Source organism: Impatiens glandulifera, chromosome 6 (genome assembly GCF_907164915.1).
Source record: "Impatiens glandulifera chromosome 6, dImpGla2.1, whole genome shotgun sequence".
Classification (NCBI taxonomy): Eukaryota; Viridiplantae; Streptophyta; class Magnoliopsida; order Ericales; family Balsaminaceae; genus Impatiens; species Impatiens glandulifera.
This window is the reverse complement of record NC_061867.1, coordinates 15,242,529-15,265,078: the sequence shown is the minus strand read 5'-3', so window position 1 is coordinate 15,265,078 and position 22,550 is coordinate 15,242,529. Positions and strand designations below refer to the sequence as shown.

The following is a 22,550-nucleotide window of genomic DNA, read 5'->3' as shown; positions in this document are numbered from 1 at the left end:
TCTAAAAAGCTTAAAGATTATCATCTTTATTCGGTAAAGTATCTTATTCAAATATATTTATCTTAAGAAAATGTCTCTAATGAATATCATGCTTTTATCACATCTCTTGATCAAATAGAGTTAAAAATATTTCAAGAAGTCAAGTTCAGCTTTACTTGGTGTGTTGTCATGAATAACGAATTAGAGGTTCCAGAAAAGAATAATGCCTGGACACTTGTCCCTCTTCCTAAAGTTAAGAAAGTGGTTGGTTGTAAATTAATATACAAAATTAAGTATGATAGCTTAGAAAAAATAAGATATAAAGCCCGACTTGTTGCCAAAGGATACACCAATACTTATGGATTAGACTATGAGAAAACCTTTGCACCCGTAGCAAAAATGAGCATTATAATGATATTATTATCTATTGTTGCAAATCAAAAATGAGATTTACATCAAATGGATGTAATAATGATTTTATTTAAGGCGATCTGTAAGAAGAAGTATATATGTATCCCACAAGGGTATAAGAAAAATCTTAACACAAAATTTGTTTGTAGGTTGAATAAAGCTATTTACGGACTCAAACAATCTCCAAGGGAATGGTATGATAAACTTAGCAGCGCTCTTGTTCATCACAACTTTTGAAAAAGCTTTGTCGATTCTTCTCTTTTTATTAAAACTACTGACAATACTACTCAGTGTCGGCCCTGAGATTTGGGCTGCCCCAGCCTCGGGTAGAAAAAAAACGATATTTTTGTTGTTGCCCTAAGTCTAATTTAAAAAATGGATTAAAAAAATAGCTTTGGGCGAGATTTGAACTCATGATCAACTAAAAGATTTACATATTTATCTTCCACCACTAAGCTACAACACTTTTTTTTTTTAATTAAAACAAATTTAATAAAATATCTTACTAATTTTAATAATTGGGCTGCCCTAGCCCAAGGACTTGTCGGACTTACCCTAGGGCCAGCTTACTAATACTATTGTACTTATGTATGTAGATGATATTATAGTAACAGGTAATAGCTCAAGTGATATCCTCAAGGTTAAAAAGTATCTGCATAAACAGTTTGACATTAAAGACCTTGGCAGTCTCAAGTATTTCTTTGGGGATAGAAATTGCTCATTCTAAGAAAAGTTTATTTCTTTCTCAAAGAAAATATGGCTTGGATTTTAGAAAAGAAACTGGTAAACTTCATGAAAAACCCGCAAAGACTTTTATTGAAACAACTGTTAAATTAAACACTGAAGAATGTACATCTCTTCATGACATTTGTATGTATCAAAGACTTGTAAGTAAACTTATCTATCTAACAGTTACTCGTCCCGATATAATCTTTGCAGTTAGCAATGTAAGTCAATTAATGCATTCTCCAAGAACTTCACACATTTCTGTTGTTTACAAGATTCTACATTATCTTAAAACTATTCCTAGAGTAGGCATATGGATGAAGCGAAACAACTGCATGGACTTCATGGACTTCATTGGTTATACTGATGCTAATTGGGCAGGCAACTTTGACACAAAGTCGACTACTGACTTTTGTACATTCGTTAAAGGAAATCTAGTGACGTGGAGAAGTAAGAAACAAACTATTGTTGTTCGTTCAAGCGACGAAGTTGGATATCGTGTTATGACAACCACTACCGGAAAACTAATTTGGATTAAATATATTCTTAAAAACTTGGGAGTTGAGCTCAAAACCATAAAAATGTATTGCGACAACAATGCTGCTAGATATATTGTATCAAATCTAGTATTTCATGAGCGCATCAAACACATTGAAGTTGATTGTCACTTTGTTCGTGAGAAGGTTCAATCTGGTGCACGAATACTTCAAAAAAAAATTGGAGTATTGGATATGGAAAAACACGTATCGTTGACTTTTCGTAGGGTTGACCAATCCGATACGACTTGGATATATTTTTGAATACATTTTGGGTAAAAAAAATTAAAAAATAAAAAGTTAAGTATCAAAATAAATAAAAAAGAGAATTTGAAGGACTTCAATATTTGACCTAATTAAAACATTTTACCCTTGTAATTCATTTTCTTACTTTCTATTTTTAGTAAACATCCATTGTAATGGATATTATGAAAAATGAATATGAGTTTTTATTTTTATTTATTTTAATATTAAATTTATATAAATATTATATATATAATTTACTTATCCTAAACGTATTGTATCATATATTTTCAAAATTTGTTATATCTCCGTATCCGTGCAACATAACCCCTTAGTACCTAGCAAAGATCAACTTGCTGATATTTTCAAAAAGACTCTAGATAAAAGAAACTTTAATAGGACAAGTTAGGAGTAATCAATCTCTTTACTCTAACTTGAGGGAGAGTGTTAAAAATGTATGAAATTAACCTAACAATTTATAATTATTAGTCTTGTATTATAGATAAGTTCAAGTTAGGAAGCTCATAGATAAACTTAACAATTGGGAAGCTTAAAGATTTATACCTAATTGTTAACTCTCTGTCTATTAATATGCTCTTACGTGTAAATACAATATATATATATATATATATATATATATATATATATATATATATATATATATATATATATATATATATATATATATATATATTGCTACAATTATAAAAAAAAAAAATATTTCTATATTCTCTTTTTAACACTTTAGTTCAAATGTTGCCATCTTTGCAAAACATTAATTGTTTATTATATTTGGATTGAGAGTAACGTAAAAGCATTTTCAATGGTTCGAAATAATGTGGAGTTTGTTTGACATTAATTATCTGTGATGAAAACTTACTTATTCGAACGTGGAGACAAATTCTCACTTATGAAAAGAATTTGTTGATTTGTCAAAGATTGAGCATTGTGTATGAGAAAATCACCATTACTTTTGATTTCAAGACGTTTGTTTGTGTCCTTCATTTTTGTTCTCATTTTAGTTGTTTTGTTTTTCAATTTTCATTTTGTTTGTTTATTCATTTTTAACAAAAACTTGTTTTCCCTAAATCTCGAACTTTTCACATCATTTTTTTTCCATATTTTTCTAACAAATTCATCCTCCAATCCAATCATTTCTCATAATTTTTATATATCTAATCCATTTCCTTTTATATTATTATTATTATTATTATTTTTATTTCCTTTTAGAATTATATATAATGGTTGTATATAATTTTTATCAATGTATTCTATTAAGAAATAATTTATGAATCTAAATTTGAATTTATATGAACTAATATTATTAAATTTAATTTAACTAACCACATATTAAGATATTTATTCACTTTTTATTTTTCCAAACTCATACTACTCAATCTAAGATTAAACTTCAAAAAGTATTTCTAAATAGACTAGTAGATAAATTTGTTGATAGAAAGCAGACAATCATAGATATCTTATAAATCAATAATTTTCATTTAGAAATTTATATCAATATATATTCAATTATAATTTGATCTAATAAAAATCATTTAATTTGGGCAAGAAAATATATCTATTAGCCAATAATAATATATAATAGTTAATCTTTTATCAAATTCACTTTAAAAACATTTTTACAAGTTTAATTTCTGAATACATACATAGATCACTAAAAAAATTTGAAGTATGAAAACAAAAACACCATTGATAAAGTAAGAGAGAGAATCCACAGATCCGCAAAGCAGTTACCGTCGCCGTCGCCGGTGAAACTGATCAACCGGAAACTGAGCCTTCCTTGTGACTGCCGATCAATTTCATCGCCGCGCACCAAATCAATGTAAACGCAATGCCACAGAATCGACCTCCAACTAATCCTGCTAGAATGACGGCGAGCATCGCCACACAGTAAGTCGATTTCCTCCTTCTCCATCCTTTCCTCTTCGCTTCAACAATCTTCGCATCGTTATTAATTTCTAACCCTAGGTTATCCTCCTTTTCTGTCACCTGTAAATTCTCCGTCAAAATCGATTTTGCACTATCAGTTATCGGTTGATGATTGTTCTCGTTCAAATTGTTCGATGCGGTAATGGATTCAGATTCTTCGGCCGAGACAGAACATGATGCGTCATTCCTCCGATCGGTACGTTCTTTCTTTGAACTCTTAAGTTTCTTAACGAACTTCTTTATCTTCGATTTTATCTTTCTACTGTTGCTTTTATGAACGATCTGATTGGTAACACAATCATGATCATGATCTAGAGGTTTAGAGATCTGATTCTGATCTAACTCACTGTGATTATCTTTATCTGTATCTTTATCTGCATCTTCCTTTTTTACACCTTCTTTCATTTCCTCTTCCGAGAACCAACTCCAGTTGAAACTCTTAAAAGCATGCAAATCTTTAGTTGTTCCCATATCGTCAGATGCAGATCGTCTATGAAATCTAGGTGAGCTTAAGATTGATTTCATCACCCTAATTTCTCCGCTAGGAAGCCTCAAATGATTATTAGGTTTCGGATTTGGAGTTTCGTTCACTTTCGAATCCAAATCCAAATCCGAATCCGCAACCTCTGCATTGCGATTATGTTCATCAATTTGAACTTCTTTGGATTGAGATTCATCTGAACTCGAATGATTACTGTTCTTGATAAACTTCCGTTTGGATTGCCATGGTTTGGAAATATATTTTCCGAAAAGTTCCATTACAAGAAGAGAGAAAGCCGAAACTGTAATCCCAACAGCGAGTTGCTTCGTCCCCATCGCCATTACCACAACGAAGAAAACCTTGAAGATCCACCACCACCAGGACCAGAAATATCCCCTGGCTCCTGCACTTTCGCCGGTTATTTCCTGATCGATTGATTCATTCCGGCGAGGGGACGATGAAGAAGAAATAGACTCCGTCTCGAATACTTCCCCTAAAAAGTTAGAGGAATCGGCCGGTTCCGATTCAATTTCAGTGGTCCAATTATTCTTCTTGGATGAACTTTTCTTCATGCGATGGCGATTCTTGACAAATAGATCGACGAGTGATGTTGGGAAACCAGTCTCGACGACGAGAGAACCGCCGTGGGTCGGTGAATTCAAGTGATCGGACATCATCCGAGATAATCTGGCCTTCTTCCATGGAGGAGGAGGCATGATGATGATGATGGTGATCAAATTACCCAAAAGAAAACCCAACAAGGAGATCGAAAGGAAAAGAAAAAACCACAAAATAGAAGACGAAAGATTGGACTCAACTTTCTAGATACATGCATGGATGGATCTAGAAAGAAGAAAGGAGGGAAACGAAGAAGAAGATGAAAAATCAAATGGAAGGGACCGGTTGATCGTAATGCAATTGCATTACGAACAGTGATTGGATTAGGAAGTATGAATTCTATATACAGAGAGAGAAAGAGAAATTTTGTGAAAAAAGAGAAATTGAAGGGATGAAAGGGAATGGAGGCTATGTCGGCTGTAATTATGAGGATGAAAAAGGTTTTGGGGAAGGAGCGGTTATACCCATCCTAGATCTTCTTAATTGCCATTCTTAGAGGTTTGAAATTATGAGGATGAAACTAACAACACTCCCTCTCTTTAAATTTATAGGATCTTCTTCACTTTCCACAAGTAAAACTATGGGCCTAGTTCAATTGAGTTTTTTTTATTGGGTTCGCATTTCGAGTGCGACTAATCCCCGCAAACACTTTTAATCATTTAACTAAACGCAAAATTTGACGTCGAATGGGCTCGAACCTAGAACCTTCAAGGAGACTAACGATATATCCGATTTTTGTTAGTGCCACACTAGAAGAGGGATTTAATTGAAGTTATTATATTCTAGTTATAAGGTTTCCAGTGTTTATGGTTTGGTTCTTATGAGTTAATGGGTCTTCATGAATTAATTTCTGTGTTTAAGAGCAATGATAGAACTATTACTTAAAATTTACCCGGCTAAATAATAATAATACCAACAAACAAAATATATTTAATTTATTTTTAAAAATTATTAATAACGACTGTATTTTCGTGTTGTTGTTATTATTATTTACATTCAAACTATTTTGAAATATTCGGGTTGGATATAGATCCTCCATTGTCTAATAGAATAAAGGTTATCGATTTTATTCTTACTTAAAATTTAAACTATAGAGTGATAGATATGGATACTGGTCTAGGTTTTACTTGATCTATGTACCATACTCATTCTTATCCAATTGTAATCTAAGTCATTATATTATTAATACATATTACATGGATTGGGTTATGATTTAGATAATCCAATTTTAATCTCATTTGCTTATTATTATTTTTATCATTTTTTGTTTTATAATTGATGTTAAATATGTTCTTCTTCTTATTTTTATTATTATAGATCACTTATTCAATAATAATAAAATTGTTGTTAATTATTTTTGTTTATAATAATTATAAGATGATGAAGTTAATAAATTATTTTTTATTTGTCCAATAATAAGTATTTATTTATTTATTTTTGTTAAAAATAATACAATTAATAAAATATTTTATTTAAATTTTTAAGTGAGGCAAAAAGAAAAGTATTTTTTTTATATAAGATAGTGATGTATAATATAGTAAAAGAAACTGAAAAAAGGTTAATGTTGGGATAATTTGGATGCTCCTAATTAAATTCAATCTAATTTGGATTTTTAAAAAGATTTAATAAAACAAAATAAATCTATCAAACTAGTGTAATTAAAAGATAGAAAGAGTGATATAAACTATTTTTAATTATTCTTGAATAATTTTACAGTAGTATAATAAAATTGTCTTTAAATGATGTAATATAGCTTTCTTCCAATTTAATTAGCTTATTTATATTGGAGTATTTCATATACTTAACCACTATCATTTATTTAATATTTTTCTTAATTTATTTGTCAAAATCGAACACCAACTTTAATTCATTTGATTTAACACCAACTTATTCTATCTCAACCAAGTTAAACATCTTATTCATGAAATCAAAAAAGGTTCATATTGATTTTGACTAATTTAGTTCAATAATTCATACTCCAAATAGCCATGTTTTCCCCCATATTTTTCCAAATTAATATTGAAGTATGACTGACAAACTACTCATCAAATTATAGTTTGTTTTTTATATTCTATTATTTTAATATTCTATTATTGATTAAAATATTAAATACTCATACATTTTTTTTTATGAAATTTAAATATAAAAAAATATTTTCACAATATAAATATAAGCTTGAAAATAAGACATCTTTGATTTCAACTCTTCTAATAAGAGTCATCTTGACATGAATTTTTTTTATTTTTTTTATTTTTATTAACTTAGGACAATTTATACCATAATTTATTTTGTTATTGATTTGTATCAATTTTCTAATATTTTTCATAATGTCTTGAAGAAACCCACTAGGGAGTGAGTAACCAAAAGCTTTATATTTTCAAATAATAAAAAAATATTGTTTTTTTAAAATAACCCAACAAGCTCCGACCATTGTTGCCTCTCCTCAAGTTCTATGTTACAATCTTCCTTTTTAATTAAGTTGTTTTAATAGCACTCAAGCTTTCGACTTTATTCCTTATTTCATTGGCAATTTTCAAATTTTGATTCTTCAGTATTCTAGAACTTCCTTCATTTCACCATTTATCTCCTTTTCAAGTTATACAACATGCTTTTTTACAATTTATAAAGAAAATGTATGTAGTGGAATAGTGGATCTTTAGGTGTTAATGTGCCCCTAAAATATATAATAAATCCAAATATATTCAAGTGGAGAATTTCATGTCTCCCATTAAAAATGAAAGATTAAATACACATGTAGTATCATTATAGTATATTTATTTATTTTTATTTTATGCTAACTATTTAATATAATTTAAATGGAATATACTTCTCTCACCCATTATTTTTATATAATTATTTGTTAAGTTGTATGTCTTGACGAGCTCTAGGAACCACATTTCATGGTCTATGCTACTCAAAATCCAAAAAAAGGTCCACAATCCCTTGGTATTTAACACATTTTAATTTCACAAATTCATTCAATTGGATTGTCATGTTTTTTTTTTAAATAGGTGAGCAATTTGACAATCACACCTACATATGATTTATTATTATTTTCAATCATGAAAAATATAATTCTTATGTTTGTTTCCTCTAAAAACATCAATGAAAAAAATGAAACATACAAATATTTGTGGATTTTGAATTTTATATATTTGTGATTTACTTGAACTAAAGTTACACAGTCAATTGACTCTGTGGCCCAATGGATAAGGCGCTGGTCTACGAAACCAGAGATTCTGGGTTCGATCCCCAGCAGAGTCGATTTGTTTTTTTTTTATTATGATGATTGCAATGATCATTACAACCATTGAAAATTTGGCTATCCTTTTACAATCAAATAAAAGTCTATTAAAACAAACACATGAATCTAATTAAGTCAATCAAAACCTAACATAATCCACTAAGTTAGGCTCCATAAAAAACTCCAATTGTCATTACAGAAGCAAATGGCAATTCAAAATAGAACTTGCCTTGAATATCTAATGACAAGTACAATATTCCCATGAATGAATGAGAACAAAACCATCAAGCATAAGAATAATAAATTAACAAGAAAAACACTCCAACCTCTAATCATTAGAACTCTGTTGTGCTTTAAGAATCATGAAAAATAAAAATAATTTGTTGTAATATTGTAACAATCAAAGTTATGAACACATGAATTGAAACTATTACTTATTGTTTAAGTTTGTCAATAAAATCAAACAATATGAGCACAAAATATGGAAATCCCCTAAGCATGTTTTAAAAATTAGATAAAGAATGATTTGATATACAAACAAGCTAGTATAAAAAGCTAAGAATTTCACATCTTATGTTCTAAGTTCAAAATAGATAAAGTTTAAAAAATATCCACATAAATAGTGCCCAGAGGACTCGATCCAAAAGTATACAACATAACGCATGTTTAAAACCCTAACTAATAAATAAAGTTACTCCACACAACATCAAACTTTACATACATATACCCTCTCACAATTCAATTGGAAAGTGATATGCATAGCTCACATGACTTTGGAAGCATTTCAAAATATCGTTGTTTTTAGATGAAAAGGAGTAGCAACGACAAAAGAACGTCGATATTCTTTTCATCGTGGAGAAACAAACATCAAACTTCAACTAATTTAGAGGGAGTGGACGACCTCTTCCCATAGTAAACCCTTTTGTCCCATCTGGCATTTTCGGGCCAGGTGGTGGCTTTGATGGTTCATTCACATGGATTGATGATGATGAAACTGTTCCATGACCTAGAAAAAAACCCCATCATTTTAAAAACGATATTACCCTAAAAAAATAGTATACAAAAAAAGAAAAAAGTACCATGCCCATTCGCCCCACGGTATTTCTGGCCCCTTCCTCGCCTTCGGTTTGGCCCTTTATGCTCATTCTTCTCCTTTGAAGAGTGCTCCTGATCCTATAATCACAAATTGACAGGCCTCGTTGTATAAAAAAAATAACAGAATTTGACAAGAAAATGAGAGTGCGGAGTATTTTAATTTTATTTACATTATTAATCTCCTCCTCATGATGTGTGCCATCAAGGTGATCACTATGGTTATCTTCATGGACTACTGCTGGTATTGGCAGTAGACCAGATGCTCGGTTAGTATTGTTGTGACTCTCTGTTTCCGCCTCTTTCCATGCCTTCTTTTTTTGCGTCTGTTTCTCCTATATCATATAAAAGATACAACAAACATTAAATAATAGATACTATGGGCTCATTTGAAAAGAATTTCTAGATGTGGGTTTGAATCCGAATCTATATGAGAAATCATCTCAATTTGTGTTTTCCAACGTAATCTCATCAAGATCCACATCCAGATAACATATTTGACAGAAAAAAGCGTTTCTAATAAAGTTGTGGAAGGACAAAATATATGATGCATTTTCGCAGGTGATTACCACTCGCTTAACAAGTTTGACCCTCATGCCAAACCTCCAATCTTGTTCATTGTTTAACATAGTCACCTGATAAAAAAAAGAGATCGTGATATCATCCCGTCAAGTATCATAAGCAATTTGAACATTGACCAGTATAATTCCAAGGAAAAAAATAAAACTCACGGCTTTCTCAGCATCCTCTATGGTTTCATACTCCACAACGGCATGTAGCTAAAAACAGAAACCAACCAAATATATTATTACAATTTTTAAATATAAATTCAAATACTAAAACAACAGAAAAACGGTTATTTGAGTTTAGATTTGCAATTTCTTATTCGCTTGTTACGTAAATAAATGAGATAAATGTAAGAAGCAATTCTGTGCAAGATATGGTCAAAATTCTTATAATGTAGAAAGAGGTTAGTAACCTTGTTACTTAGCAGCTTTTCAGCAATTGTGAGCTTCTTTGATCCTTTTGCATCATGTGGATCATTAATAGAAACATTCTTTATCCTAGAATTTCAACGCTTGTTAGGCAGCAATAATGATACCCAGGAGAAGATGATAAAGCAGACAAAGAGAGTGTGGTAATTAGAGGAAAGTAAAAAAAACTTACTTTCCAGCTTCACCAAAAATTCTTTGAATATTCTCCACTGAATGATCTTCTGGTAAATTTTCAGCTACAACGAGGTATGACTGAACCTCACCACTTAGATATCACAATCTTTAAACAAGAGCTTGTTTGATGTGGAGTTAATTGGAAACAAAGTCTAGGTTATGAATTGAAAATCTTGATTGATGAAAAGTGAGTTTTTTGGGATTATATAGGTTAATTTACTAAAATGTCCATTTTATTTAAAATTTTAAAAGAGTAAAGTAAGGGTATTTTGATTGATGAATTAAGTGATTTGATGGTTGAAATGATAGGTAATGTGATAAAGATATTTTTTTGAAATTACACAAGATCAAACAAGCTCTAAGACAAAAAGAGAGTTAATCATAAAAGTTTCACTTAAATAGATACCTGTGCATCCTTAGCAGCACCTGCAACTGGCAGTGGCTGAAGCCTCCTAACCCTTTTCCCATTTGAGCTTAAAACCTAAGAACAAAATTAAATATATGGTTCAGGCAAAATTAAACAGAACACATTCGATCAGGCGATAAAAGAAGACTAGAGCTTTTAAGGCAATTCTGCAACTTACCAAAAATGAGGATTCCTTGAGTGCAGTTACAATCCATGACCGTTCTGTCGTAAGTTTTTTCATTTTCCTAAACGAAGCAATAACTCCAACTGGAACTGTAAAAAAACAAGCCACTTTTTTCATTCCAAGTCTTTCTGTAACTAACGTAGAAAACAACTTAACAGGAAGCTAACAAATAAATGAAAGTAAAAACCCTAGTTCCTATGAAAATTAAGACAAGAATAGACCACAAGAACAAGGTAAGTCCATTGAACTTTACTTGATATGATATACACCATCATACATCTGAAATAAAACTCCTATTCTGTATTTCATATTTCATAGATACATATAGACCCATCTGTCTAACACCCTAAAGCTACAAAAATGAAATAGACACCAATGCAGATTCAAATCTGAACAAAGAGTTACAACAAAAGTCACCAAGGATTTATTCAATAGCCTCTATTCAACTCAAAATCCTGTATATGTGCACCATTAGCTCAAAATCAGTGTACCTCGTCTTTTTTATCAATAGGAATATCTCCAACAATTAAAAAAAAAGTTTTTTAACAATACATGTTAGTTACCAGAGAATATCAACAATCATTTCAAGTTAACTGCTAATGTATCTTAATATAAATGAATCAATGCGGAAAGTAATTCTAGTAAAATGCTAAGAGAATAAATTATAGTAAATTATATAGGAAAAGGAAGGGGAGTAAGCTTACCATATCCATCCTTATCTTTAGTCACATATTTCAAAAGAAATTTGTCATTCGGGAGATTCTCGTCACTGAAATAGTACTCCACCTGCATAACACCAAAACCGTAAATAAACCAAATTATGATGTGACATACAGGAACTTGAATCTATGCAGCATCATAAAAGAGTAGGATATGTAATAAAATAAATCCAAATCAATTTACTGCAGAACAAATTCAACCAGCTCAAAAAACAATTCAATTCAGGGATCTACTGCTCAATTCTTTTATTGTTTATCTGCCAATATGGCTTGGAGGCCTAGATCTCAAGCTTAGTACATATAATAAAAATGATACACCATCTTGTAGAGACCATAATATGAGGATGGCAACTGTCGATCTAAACAGAATATGAAAACTGTCGAGATAGCTAGATGGCATATTATTAAATGCACACACAAATTTAAACTCTGTGTGTAATCTCCATTTTACATATTAATTATATTTTTGTCTTCACAAAAACATAGTTTGGATCTAAGATTTGTGGTTTTAGTCAAAAGAATAGTCTCTTATTCTGGAGAAAATATAGTCTAGGAAAACATATTAATGAATTATGACAGCAATCAAGATAAGGGCGATTTTTTATTTAGAAAAAAAGTAATGTTGTACACCAGAGGCTATCTCAATATAAAGTATATATACTTTTCCTTCACTAAAGTTCCAAGCTGTTTCAGAATTAAAAAGTGAGGAAGCCTCCCATACCATAAGGCTCCTCTCACTTCATTATTGTTTAGAAAGATCAATAGATATGCTAAAGGGGGTGCACCTCTTCTCTCCAAAATTTATAAGACAAAACAAAGTTCACAGAACTTTGATCAATGACTTAGTGCTAGATGGATTCATACATACACATTCAAAACCATAAATGATCACATATTTCAGACTTCCAGCTCTAGCTATAGAGGGAATTACACATAATACATGAGTAGATATGATCTACCAGATGTATCTGACTGCTGACATTATCCTAACAACCTCTAAAAAAAGTCAGTCTTGTGGACTGTCCACTTTTCTGAAGTATGTTTTCATTTTAACAAACCTACATGGATATAGACATGCTAGATCAGAGAACATGCTATTGTTATCACAAGTCTAAGAAGCTTTTGAGTTTCATACATACTCAGCTGACAAGGTATTGTATTCTTCATTGCCATTGTGAAAAGTAATAATAAATACTCAATTATAGTAGTAGTTTGAGAATATATCTTTTCTTCCATCTTGTATTCTATCAGCTAATCACCCAATTTGAAAGGGGCTACAATCTGATATTAATATTTGAGAGCTTTTAGCTCTAGAGAAAAAAAATTGAAGAGTGACATCTTGCATAATGGCTTCATTAACTATTGATTTTATAACACAGAAGACATTGAACTCAACTTTTGAACAAAAACTCCATTTGTGTTATGTTAATTTTACCTATGGACAAAATCACTATTAATGTCTGTAAAGCTAAATACATAAAGTACATTCTTAGTTTAAGTGTATATCTAAAAACCCCCACAATATCCATACACTCAATCCAAAAGGCAATAGTTGGTCACACAAACTCTTAATTTACTTTAGACTAAGACTCTTCAAAAAAACCCATGATTGTTAAGAAAATAGGATAGAGGGATACTACCATAACAACCATTTGCAAATACAGTTCTTACATGAATGTCCATGTAAAAGGTTATATTGGCAAGCACAAAAAAGCTAAGACCTGCAAAACTAAAGTGTACCAATAGATTTGAAACTAAAATTTGAGAAAAGAATCTGCACAGACATTGTGCAGCATAATCACAAGAATGAAACTATACAAACATCATTCTTGCACTAGTCCTACAACAATCCATAGAATACATTCTCTCCATTAGTTTCACTAAAACTGATTAAAAACAAAGAAATGTATTGTAACACATGACAGAAAAAACAGTAAGGCTTGTTCTCAATCTAGCTACTAACCAATAAGAGTTTAATACTTAACCTATAAGAACCCTTCCATTGTTTCTATCCCTACACTCTATGAGAGTAAAAATGTCATCTTTGATTAGGAAAACAATCAATCAATGATCCATTTTTCAAAAATTAAAATGTGGGTGCATCTCAAGCAAGAATAAAATACATTATTTTCATATTTTTTGATTTGTATACACAAAAAAAAGATAGATTGGTGGATAAAGAATGAAGATTGAAGATTGAAGATTGAAGAATGCCTGCTTAATGATTTTATTGCGGATTTCATCTGTTAGAACAGAGATTTGAGAAGGTTGGTGATCATTTGGAGACAACCCAACTTCGTCTTCTTCTTCCTCCTCCTCCTCATCTTCCAAGACGATCTCTGTTACCTCAGGAGAACCGTGAGGTGGTGATGGATCGGGATCGGGAAAAGGAGAGGTGGGTGTGGGAAAGGAAGTGGTATCGGCAACAAGTAGAAGATGATCCTCGACCTCCATGAGAGAGGATGGTAACGGAGGAGAGAGGAGAGAGAAAGGAGGTTCGTCGGAGAAGAATGCCTAAACCCTTCCCGCCTTCATTTCTCTTCCTGCTCTCTCTTCTGTCAATTTCTTAGGGCCGGTTTATTTATAATCAAGACAACAAAGACAATATAGAGAAGAAAAAAAAATACAAAACTAAAACTGTTCAATTCATCTTAGGCCTTGTTTGGTTATAATAATTTTGAATTACATTTTTTTAATTTATTTTTAACTTATTTTACAATTTACACTTTCATATTAATGGTGAAAATGTCAAATTGAGACTTCTTATTGAGGTCGATTTAGATTTCGGAACCCTTCTTTCAATCTCACAATTTGGGTCTTTTTAATGTTAAAATTATACTAGACAATATTTTGTTTTAACGATTTCAAACGTTGTTAACTTATTATAAAAATGATATTTATAAATAAATAAATTTATATCATTAATTTAATTATCGAAATTTAGATTTTTGACTAAAAAAATGGTAGTCAACAGAATTAATCTTTTATTTATTTATCTATAAATATCATGTACATAATAAATTAACGACGTTTAAAATTGTTAAGATAAAACTTCGTTTAATATAACTCTAACAATAAAGAGAGACAGAAAATTTAGGATTGAACTCCAATTTTTATACCATTTAACTTATATGAATATTAATATATTTGCAATGAATAAAAGAAAGAAAATATATATGTTTTAGCATATAATTATTTAGGATCATAGTTTTAATTAGTTTCCATATATCATGGGGCGTTTTTTTCTTGATAATTATAACTTTTTATTTATTAGCATATGAATTATAGTCAATCAAAGTTTTTTTTTTATTATTTCAATTCATATTATGAGCTAGTGATGACTAGGTAGAATTGGCACTAAAAAATCATTAAATTGAAGTGTGAGATTATTATCTTAAGAATATTTAGTATTTATTTTTAAATTACATTTGAAAAACTTTTATATTAATAATATATATTACTACAAGAACAAGGCATATGATAAGTGGGTTGAGTTAATTAATGGATTTTATAATCCTAATCCATATTAATAGATAATTGATCATGTCAATAGTTTTGTATAATTCATTAAGTGTGAGAAAAAAAAGTTTAGGTCAATAATTTGAATATTAATTCTAAGAATTGGTCCATTATTATTTATTGGTGGTGAAAATAATAATGTTTTTTTTATAACTTTTATGTAATACTATATGCTTATATATGATGAGAAGATCAATCATCTCATATATTAAATATTATGAGAAAAATGAGAGCTTAGAAAAAAAAAATGTGGTCTATATTGAGGATATTAAACTTGCAAGGACAAATCAATTATCTTCCTTTTTTTAGGAAGATTTTGTTTTTTGAATTATTGTTATCTAATTAAAAAGGCTTAGTGTATTGAAGGAATTTCTGCAATTTAAATGAAATTGAATTCAAATTACTAAATCAGATAAGCTATTAAATTAAATTGAATTATCATTATTCAAATAAAAAAACTTTTTTTTTAATATAAATGCTTTCTTCAAGTTATTGGCAAACACACCACATTAATTAAATCAATAATTATTTAAAAATAGATTTTTCCCACAATAACTATATATGATTTATTTTTTAAACTATTCATTAAACTATTTAAATTTATAAAAATAAATAATGTCTATTTTTTTTTTTGTATAATATGTTATTTTTAAACATTTTAATAAATTTATATCTATTATTTTTAGAAAATTAGAACATTTGGAAGTAAATATGGGAATTTTAAAATTTCAATTATAATTAATTATGATAGAATATTATAATTTCAATATTAATTCAAATTCAGTTTTACCTCATCACATTCCTCTTATTTTATTTAGTAAGAACAAAAAAAAAGAAAATTAATTATTTTGATCCTAATTAGATAGGATCATATCCATTCAATATCTTAATATTATCACACCATTTTTATTCACTTGTCCAAATCATATAAAATTCGTTAATTATCATACCCATATTAGATAGTAATCAATAAGATGATCTGAATTACAAATGGATTACTTTTTTTTAAAAATTTAATATGAATATAATAAAAAAAAATGATTGGAGGAGAAAATTTGGGAAAGATTGACGTAATTCGCGCAATCTAATTGGCTGAAAAAATAATGAAATTTCTCCATATTCTCTCATCACTCTTTATTCTTTTTCCAGCAAGTTATATAGGAACACGTCATTTCCTTTCTCATTCACTCTCCCAAATTCCCTCCTTATAATAAAAACAGATAGATTGCCCATAGATATATGTCATTCTTTAAAAAACAGTCCATTGATCATTAGACATCCCTTTCTTAACAAATGCAAATGCCATGGGAATGATTAGCCTAGCTATGCATATATTGTGTTGTTTTGTAATAGGAAGATCAAAATGTGAAGCTTTGAAATGGTTGATGAAAAATAATAATTAGTTTAGGGTTCAATGAGTTTAAAGCTTTGAATATTTCATAATTAGTTAAATGGATATGATGGATCCTTAATTCATTGGGTGACACTTCGTGGGTCCATGTTCTTAAGAACATTCATTTTCAAATATCATTTTTCAATGTGAAATCATATTCATATTCAACTAGGCCATGAAATAGTCTCCTTTTGGAGAGGTAATTCTTGAAAAGAACATGGTTTGTGCTGAAGTGGGCAATGATAAATCCATTATCATGTGTAACCAGCAAGACTTTCACCTTTTTATCAAAATACTTGTGGATGCCCATTTTTAAACACTTTTTTTTTAATGTAATGAGTAAACTTTGATAAATTTATCTCTAATTATGTTATATATATCAAATTTATTCGAATAGCTCAATGTCAAAAATCTCACTTAAAATATCAAAGATCTTAAATTTGATTTTCACTTTAAAAACGTTTTAATTTATAATAAAACGGGTTAAAAATTAAGCACGGAAAATTTAAACATAACTAACTAATATGAAATGAAATATTATGTATACACATTAATCATTTCCATATTCAGAATTTAAAAAAACCTATAAGTAATCATTAATATGTAATATAAAAATCATTATCAATATTTATACATATTTATTTGGAAATAAGATTTTTATACATTTAATTAAATTTGAAATATCATTATAAATTATTTTTTATATATTTTTTAAAAATTACTCTTTATACATTTATTTTTGTTTGAAAAATTCCTTATATATTTATTTTTATTTAAATTTATTACCTAAATATTTAAAACCATTTAAAATGTTATAAAATCATTAATTTGTATTAAAATATGCATAAATTACTCTTATACGTAATATATTTATTTTTCTAATTCTTATTACGGACAGTTTTTACATTCGTCTTGAGATGACTTTTTAATTTCATTCTCAAATGATGACGCATTTATTCTGTTTCATTTACAGACAACGATATTACAGACTAATGTGACAACGAGAATGTTACTCGTTCATGTCCTCCATATTTAGATATGGTGTATTTGTGTTGTGCCCCAAAAACAATCTCTAAGAAATAAAGAATATTGATGTTAGAGAAAAGTAAAATGTTCGATAGTCATATATTTAAAATATGAATAATACGATAGAGATTACGAAATATAAAATATGATACCGTAATACAAATTAAACTCGTAATATGTTTGAATTGGTCCACTAAACAAGAATACTTACACCAAAATGACGTGTATCCATTTAGTGAGAACGAATATAATTTGATTTGGAGACACAATAAGTTTATTAATTAAAATAAACTCTAATCTAAATATGAGAAACAAAAACCTAATTAAAACTTTAATAGTTTAAATTAAATATTTAAAAGTTCAAAATTTACCCTAAAACAAGAATGGTTCATACTAGGAAGTTAGTTTCTTCGTTGAATTCGAATTACTAATTCAGATAACCTATTAAATTAATTTGAATTATCATTATTCAAATAAAAATATAAAAAATACTTTTGTAATTCTGACCATAAAACAAGAAAGAACGGTTCATACTAGAAACATAACTTTAATAGAAGATTTTTTTTAATGTAATTACCACCCTCACTTTCGGACTTTTATACATCATTACGACATTATCTTATTTATTTCAAAAATATTTCACATTTTTTTTATGGTGGGTTGTTCATGGGAATATGAAATAGTGAATAAGAAATGAAAATATAAAGTATTGGCTCAATAGCATTTTTTGATTTGTAAAAAAAAAATAAAAAAAAAGAAATAAATAAATAAATAAATGAAATTTTGTTCGATCACACGCATAATTATTATTAAAATAGTGGCCTAGTTCGGTTTGTCTTATTATTTAAGTAACCCAAATTCAAAAAATATTATTTCACTCTTTTTTTTTTATTATATCACTCAATTAATTAATTCAAAATACCTTATTGTAACCTCGGGAAATTTCTAGTATGTAGCTTAATACGTGTCGGATGACACGTGACAATACGGGGAGATTCGAGGTGGCTCGAAGTTCAATGGTTTCAACCTTGGTTTATGTGTCAGACATCTTTTTTTAATAAAAACATTATTTTTAAAGATTTTGACAGTATCTATCAAGTTTTAAAATTAATTATGTAAAAATAATTAATATTATTTAAATTTTAATAATATGGAGATTTGTTGTAACCAAATGACAATTTGATTTGAAATCAGATTTAAATTAATCAAGTATAATTAATTTAAGAAAAAAATTATTTATTTGAAAAACATAGTGGGCAATTGATTTTAGAAAAATCAATAAAATATACGTGTGTAAACGTAGTTTATACTAGAGTTTTCATAAAGGATTCATTATTTAGTTACGCTCAGGAAAGGACTTTCGCGCTATGTCCTCCGCGCCCGTTTGAAAACAATTTTATTTTTTTAAAGTATGACTATCAAAAGATTTATTTATAACATTTATTTCCTTTAATTATTAGTTTGGAGGTCATAAACAAAGATAAATTAGATTACATAAATAATTGAATAAAATTATTTAGAAGTGCGTACCTGCGATTGCGGTTATGAAAGATTGGGTACAAGACTTGAAAAATATCAAGAAAGTATTATAATTTAAAAATAAACTCCAAATAGAGTCTTAGTCGAAATATTTGTATGGAAAATATCCCCGAAAATATTTTGAAATCATTTTCTGACCTCTCGGGATTATTTGAAAATGGATTGGGGTTCCAAAATTACAAAAAAAAATTGGGTTTGAAAAGTGGAACCAAATAGGCCTTAGGATCGGAGTCCTAAGAGTTAGGTCTGGTTTTGTCAGTTTGGGACCGGAGAGACTCGGTCTAAACCGAGGGAGTTCTCGATCAGGGTTCGGGATACTCGTCGAAGGACTAGAGTGTTGGGTTTTGCAACAGAAAAACTACGGATCTAATTAGAAATCAAACCTCTAACAAATCAGTTTCTAAATCGTTTATGACGAACAACAGATTTACCAAGAACTGAAACAGCACAAAATAAATGGCAACACAATATACGTGGTTCGGTCAAAATTGACCTACATCCACGGGAGGGATAAGTTTTACTAAATCAAATAAATATCAATAGTAGAAACTTACATGCCCTACTCTCAAATGAAATAAGTGATTACATTAAGAATGATTGGAATACTCCACAATCAAAAGCTCCCACAATCTTTCTCTCTCGATCAACTATATAACAAGAAGGAAAGCAAAAAATCATAAATATGTTCACTCTCTCTCAACCTTACTGTGTTATGAGAAAAATACCCAAAAAATATTTATACTCTAACACGTTTTCATTACAGAAAACCATGACCCATTTACCCGGAATTTAAAACCCGCCCGCAATGGCATGGAACACCTCAATAATTCTCCCCCTTCCGAGCCATGTGAGAATGTTGCTATAAACATTCATCATCATGACGCTCCTTCCAGAACCATTCCGGCTTTGGCACAACATATCTCATGCTTGTTTCTTGGCAAACCCTTTGTCATCATATTTGATCCGTTCTCATTTGTATGCATTTTCTCTAAGTATAACTCCTTCTTCTCGAGCACTTCACAGATCCAATGGTACCTTCTTTAGATGTGTTTTGAACGTGAATGAAAAATTGGATTCTTGCTCACATGTATAGCACTTTGTGAGTCATTAAACACCACAAACTTGTCTTGTGCAATGCCTATTTTTTTCAACAATTCTTTCATCCATCTTATTTCCTTACAACATTCAGTAATGACAATATATTCAGCTTCTGTAGTAGACAAAGCAACACATTTTTGTAGACGAGACTGTCATTTTAACAAATACCCTAAAGTTGATCTCATTATGTCAATATCACCAATTACCATAATACAAAACGTATTTGGAGGTCCCTCGAAGATATCTCATTAGCCACTTAACCGCTTCCCAGTGTGTCTTACTGAGATTTGAAAGGAAACGACTAACTACTCCAACCGCATGAGCTATATCCGGTCTTGTACAGACCAATGCATACATCAAACTGCCTACTACTGAAGCATATGGAACACTGTACATTTCTTGTCTTTCCTCTTCATCCTTGGGAGACATTGACTTGTTTATTTTCAAGTGTGTAGCCAATGGACAAGCAACTACTTTACCTTGTCCATACAAAATCGTTTTAAATCTTCTCAATATATCTTTCTTGAGACAACTATAGACTTTTCTTCACCCGATCACGAATGACATGCATTCCAAGAATTTGTCTTGCTTGACCCAAGTCTTTCATCTCAAAAGACTTAGCAAAATCTTTTTTCAACTTGGCAATCTTGAGTTTGTCTCTCCCAATAATCAACATGTCATCAACATATAGGAGAAGTATAATAAAATTATTAGATGTAAATTTTTTCATAAAGATAATGATTTGTAGATGTCTTCATGTACCCATGGATGATCATGAATGACTCAAACGTAAGATACCACTGCTTTGGTGCTTGATTCAAACCGTACAGACTTTTAACAAGTTTGCACACCTTGCTTTCATCACCTTTCTTATTGTAACCTTTAGGTTGCTCCATATAAACATCTTCACCCAAATCACTGTGGAGAAATGCAGTCTTGACATCAAGCTTTTCAACCTCAAGATCCATACAAACAACTAGACCTAACACGACCCGGATGAAAGTCATCTTCACTACTAGTGAGAAAATCTCATCATAATCGATTCCATGCCTCTGGCCAAAACCTTGACAACCAGCCTAACCTTGTATCTTGGCTTGCTATCATCACCTTCTTGCTTGATCTTGTACACCCATTTATTTTGTAATACTTTTCTATTCTTTGGTCTTTCAACTAGTTCATATGTGCCATTTTTCAGCAATGACTTCATCTCTTCATCCATGACAGCTAGCCATTCTTCTTTATGAGCATCCTTTAGAGTCTCCTTATAGCATATAGGCTCCCCACAATCAGTTAGAAGGACATACTCTATAGTAGGATACTTAGAACTTGATCTTTTCTTCCTAGTAGACCTCCTAAGTACCTCTGTTTGTTGATTCTGTTGATTTCTATCTTCTTGTTGAACTTCAAAATTAGCCTCAATATTATCACCAAGGTCAGTTTTTGTATCATTTCCATGGCCTACAATTTGACCCTGAGGAACATCATCATCAATCTGAGTCTGAAGCTATATGCGGCCTTGTCTCCTCAACATCATGAGACAACTCAAGACGAGAAAGATCACATATGTATGCATTAAGCTTTTCACCATCTTCAAAATTCTCAATAGCCTGATCTTCAAGGAATACCACATCTCGACTTCTCAAAACCTTCTTGTCAATTGGGTCATAACACATGTATCCCCACTTTTTATCACCATAACCCAAAAATATGCATTGCCTGGTTTTTGCATCTAACTTAAACCTCTCATCTTTTGGAACATTAACAAAAGCTCTGCAACCAAAAACACGTAAATAGTCATAATTAACATCTTTACCTAACCATACGCTTTCTACACACTTATTATTCAATGCCTTGGAGGGAGAACAGTTGATCACATACACTGTAGTGCTCATGGCTTCAACCCAGAAATGCTTAGCCAACTTAGCATGGGAGAGCATACTCCTCATCCGTTCTAACATTGTTCTGTTCATCCTTTCTACCACTCTATTTTGTTGTGGAGTCTTGGGTACAATTTGTTCATGTCGAATACCCTATTCTTTGCAATAATCACCAAATGAGCTTATGTACTCTCTCTTATTATCTAACTGCACCCTCATACGTTTTCTTCTTGTCTCTCTTTCAACCAGCTTGTGAAAGACCTCAAACATTGTTGCAACCTCATCCTTGGACTTTATAGCACATGCTCAAACCATCCTAGATGTGTCGTCTATAAAGGTTACA

At 30.1% G+C, this 22,550-nt stretch overlaps 2 protein-coding genes and 1 non-coding gene across 3 annotated transcripts; 1 reads left to right on the top strand and 2 right to left on the bottom strand.

The window, feature by feature from the left end:
• Window positions 1–3,472: 3,472 nt before the first annotated feature.
• LOC124942015 lies at window positions 3,473–5,429 on the bottom strand. Its single transcript, XM_047482421.1, has one exon. It carries the CDS (start codon window positions 5,037–5,039, stop codon window positions 3,672–3,674), a length of 1,368 nt encoding a protein of 455 aa, XP_047338377.1. The 5' UTR covers window positions 5,040–5,429; the 3' UTR covers window positions 3,473–3,671.
• Window positions 5,430–8,132: 2,703 nt separating this feature from the next.
• On the top strand, window positions 8,133–8,205 carry TRNAR-ACG. The gene has a single exon. It is a non-coding gene; the product is annotated as a tRNA-Arg (tRNA).
• Window positions 8,206–8,779: 574 nt separating this feature from the next.
• LOC124943974 (la-related protein 6A) lies at window positions 8,780–14,330 on the bottom strand. Its single transcript, XM_047484425.1, has 11 exons — window positions 13,970–14,330; window positions 11,741–11,822; window positions 11,031–11,125; window positions 10,853–10,927; window positions 10,445–10,524; window positions 10,257–10,341; window positions 10,009–10,056; window positions 9,847–9,912; window positions 9,451–9,612; window positions 9,265–9,358; window positions 8,780–9,191 (listed from the first exon to the last, which is right to left on the bottom strand). The coding sequence occupies exons 1-11, from the start codon at window positions 14,207–14,209 to the stop codon at window positions 9,064–9,066; spliced, it is 1,155 nt and encodes a 384-aa protein (XP_047340381.1). The 5' UTR covers window positions 14,210–14,330; the 3' UTR covers window positions 8,780–9,063.
• Between the last annotated feature and the right edge of the window lie 8,220 nt (window positions 14,331–22,550).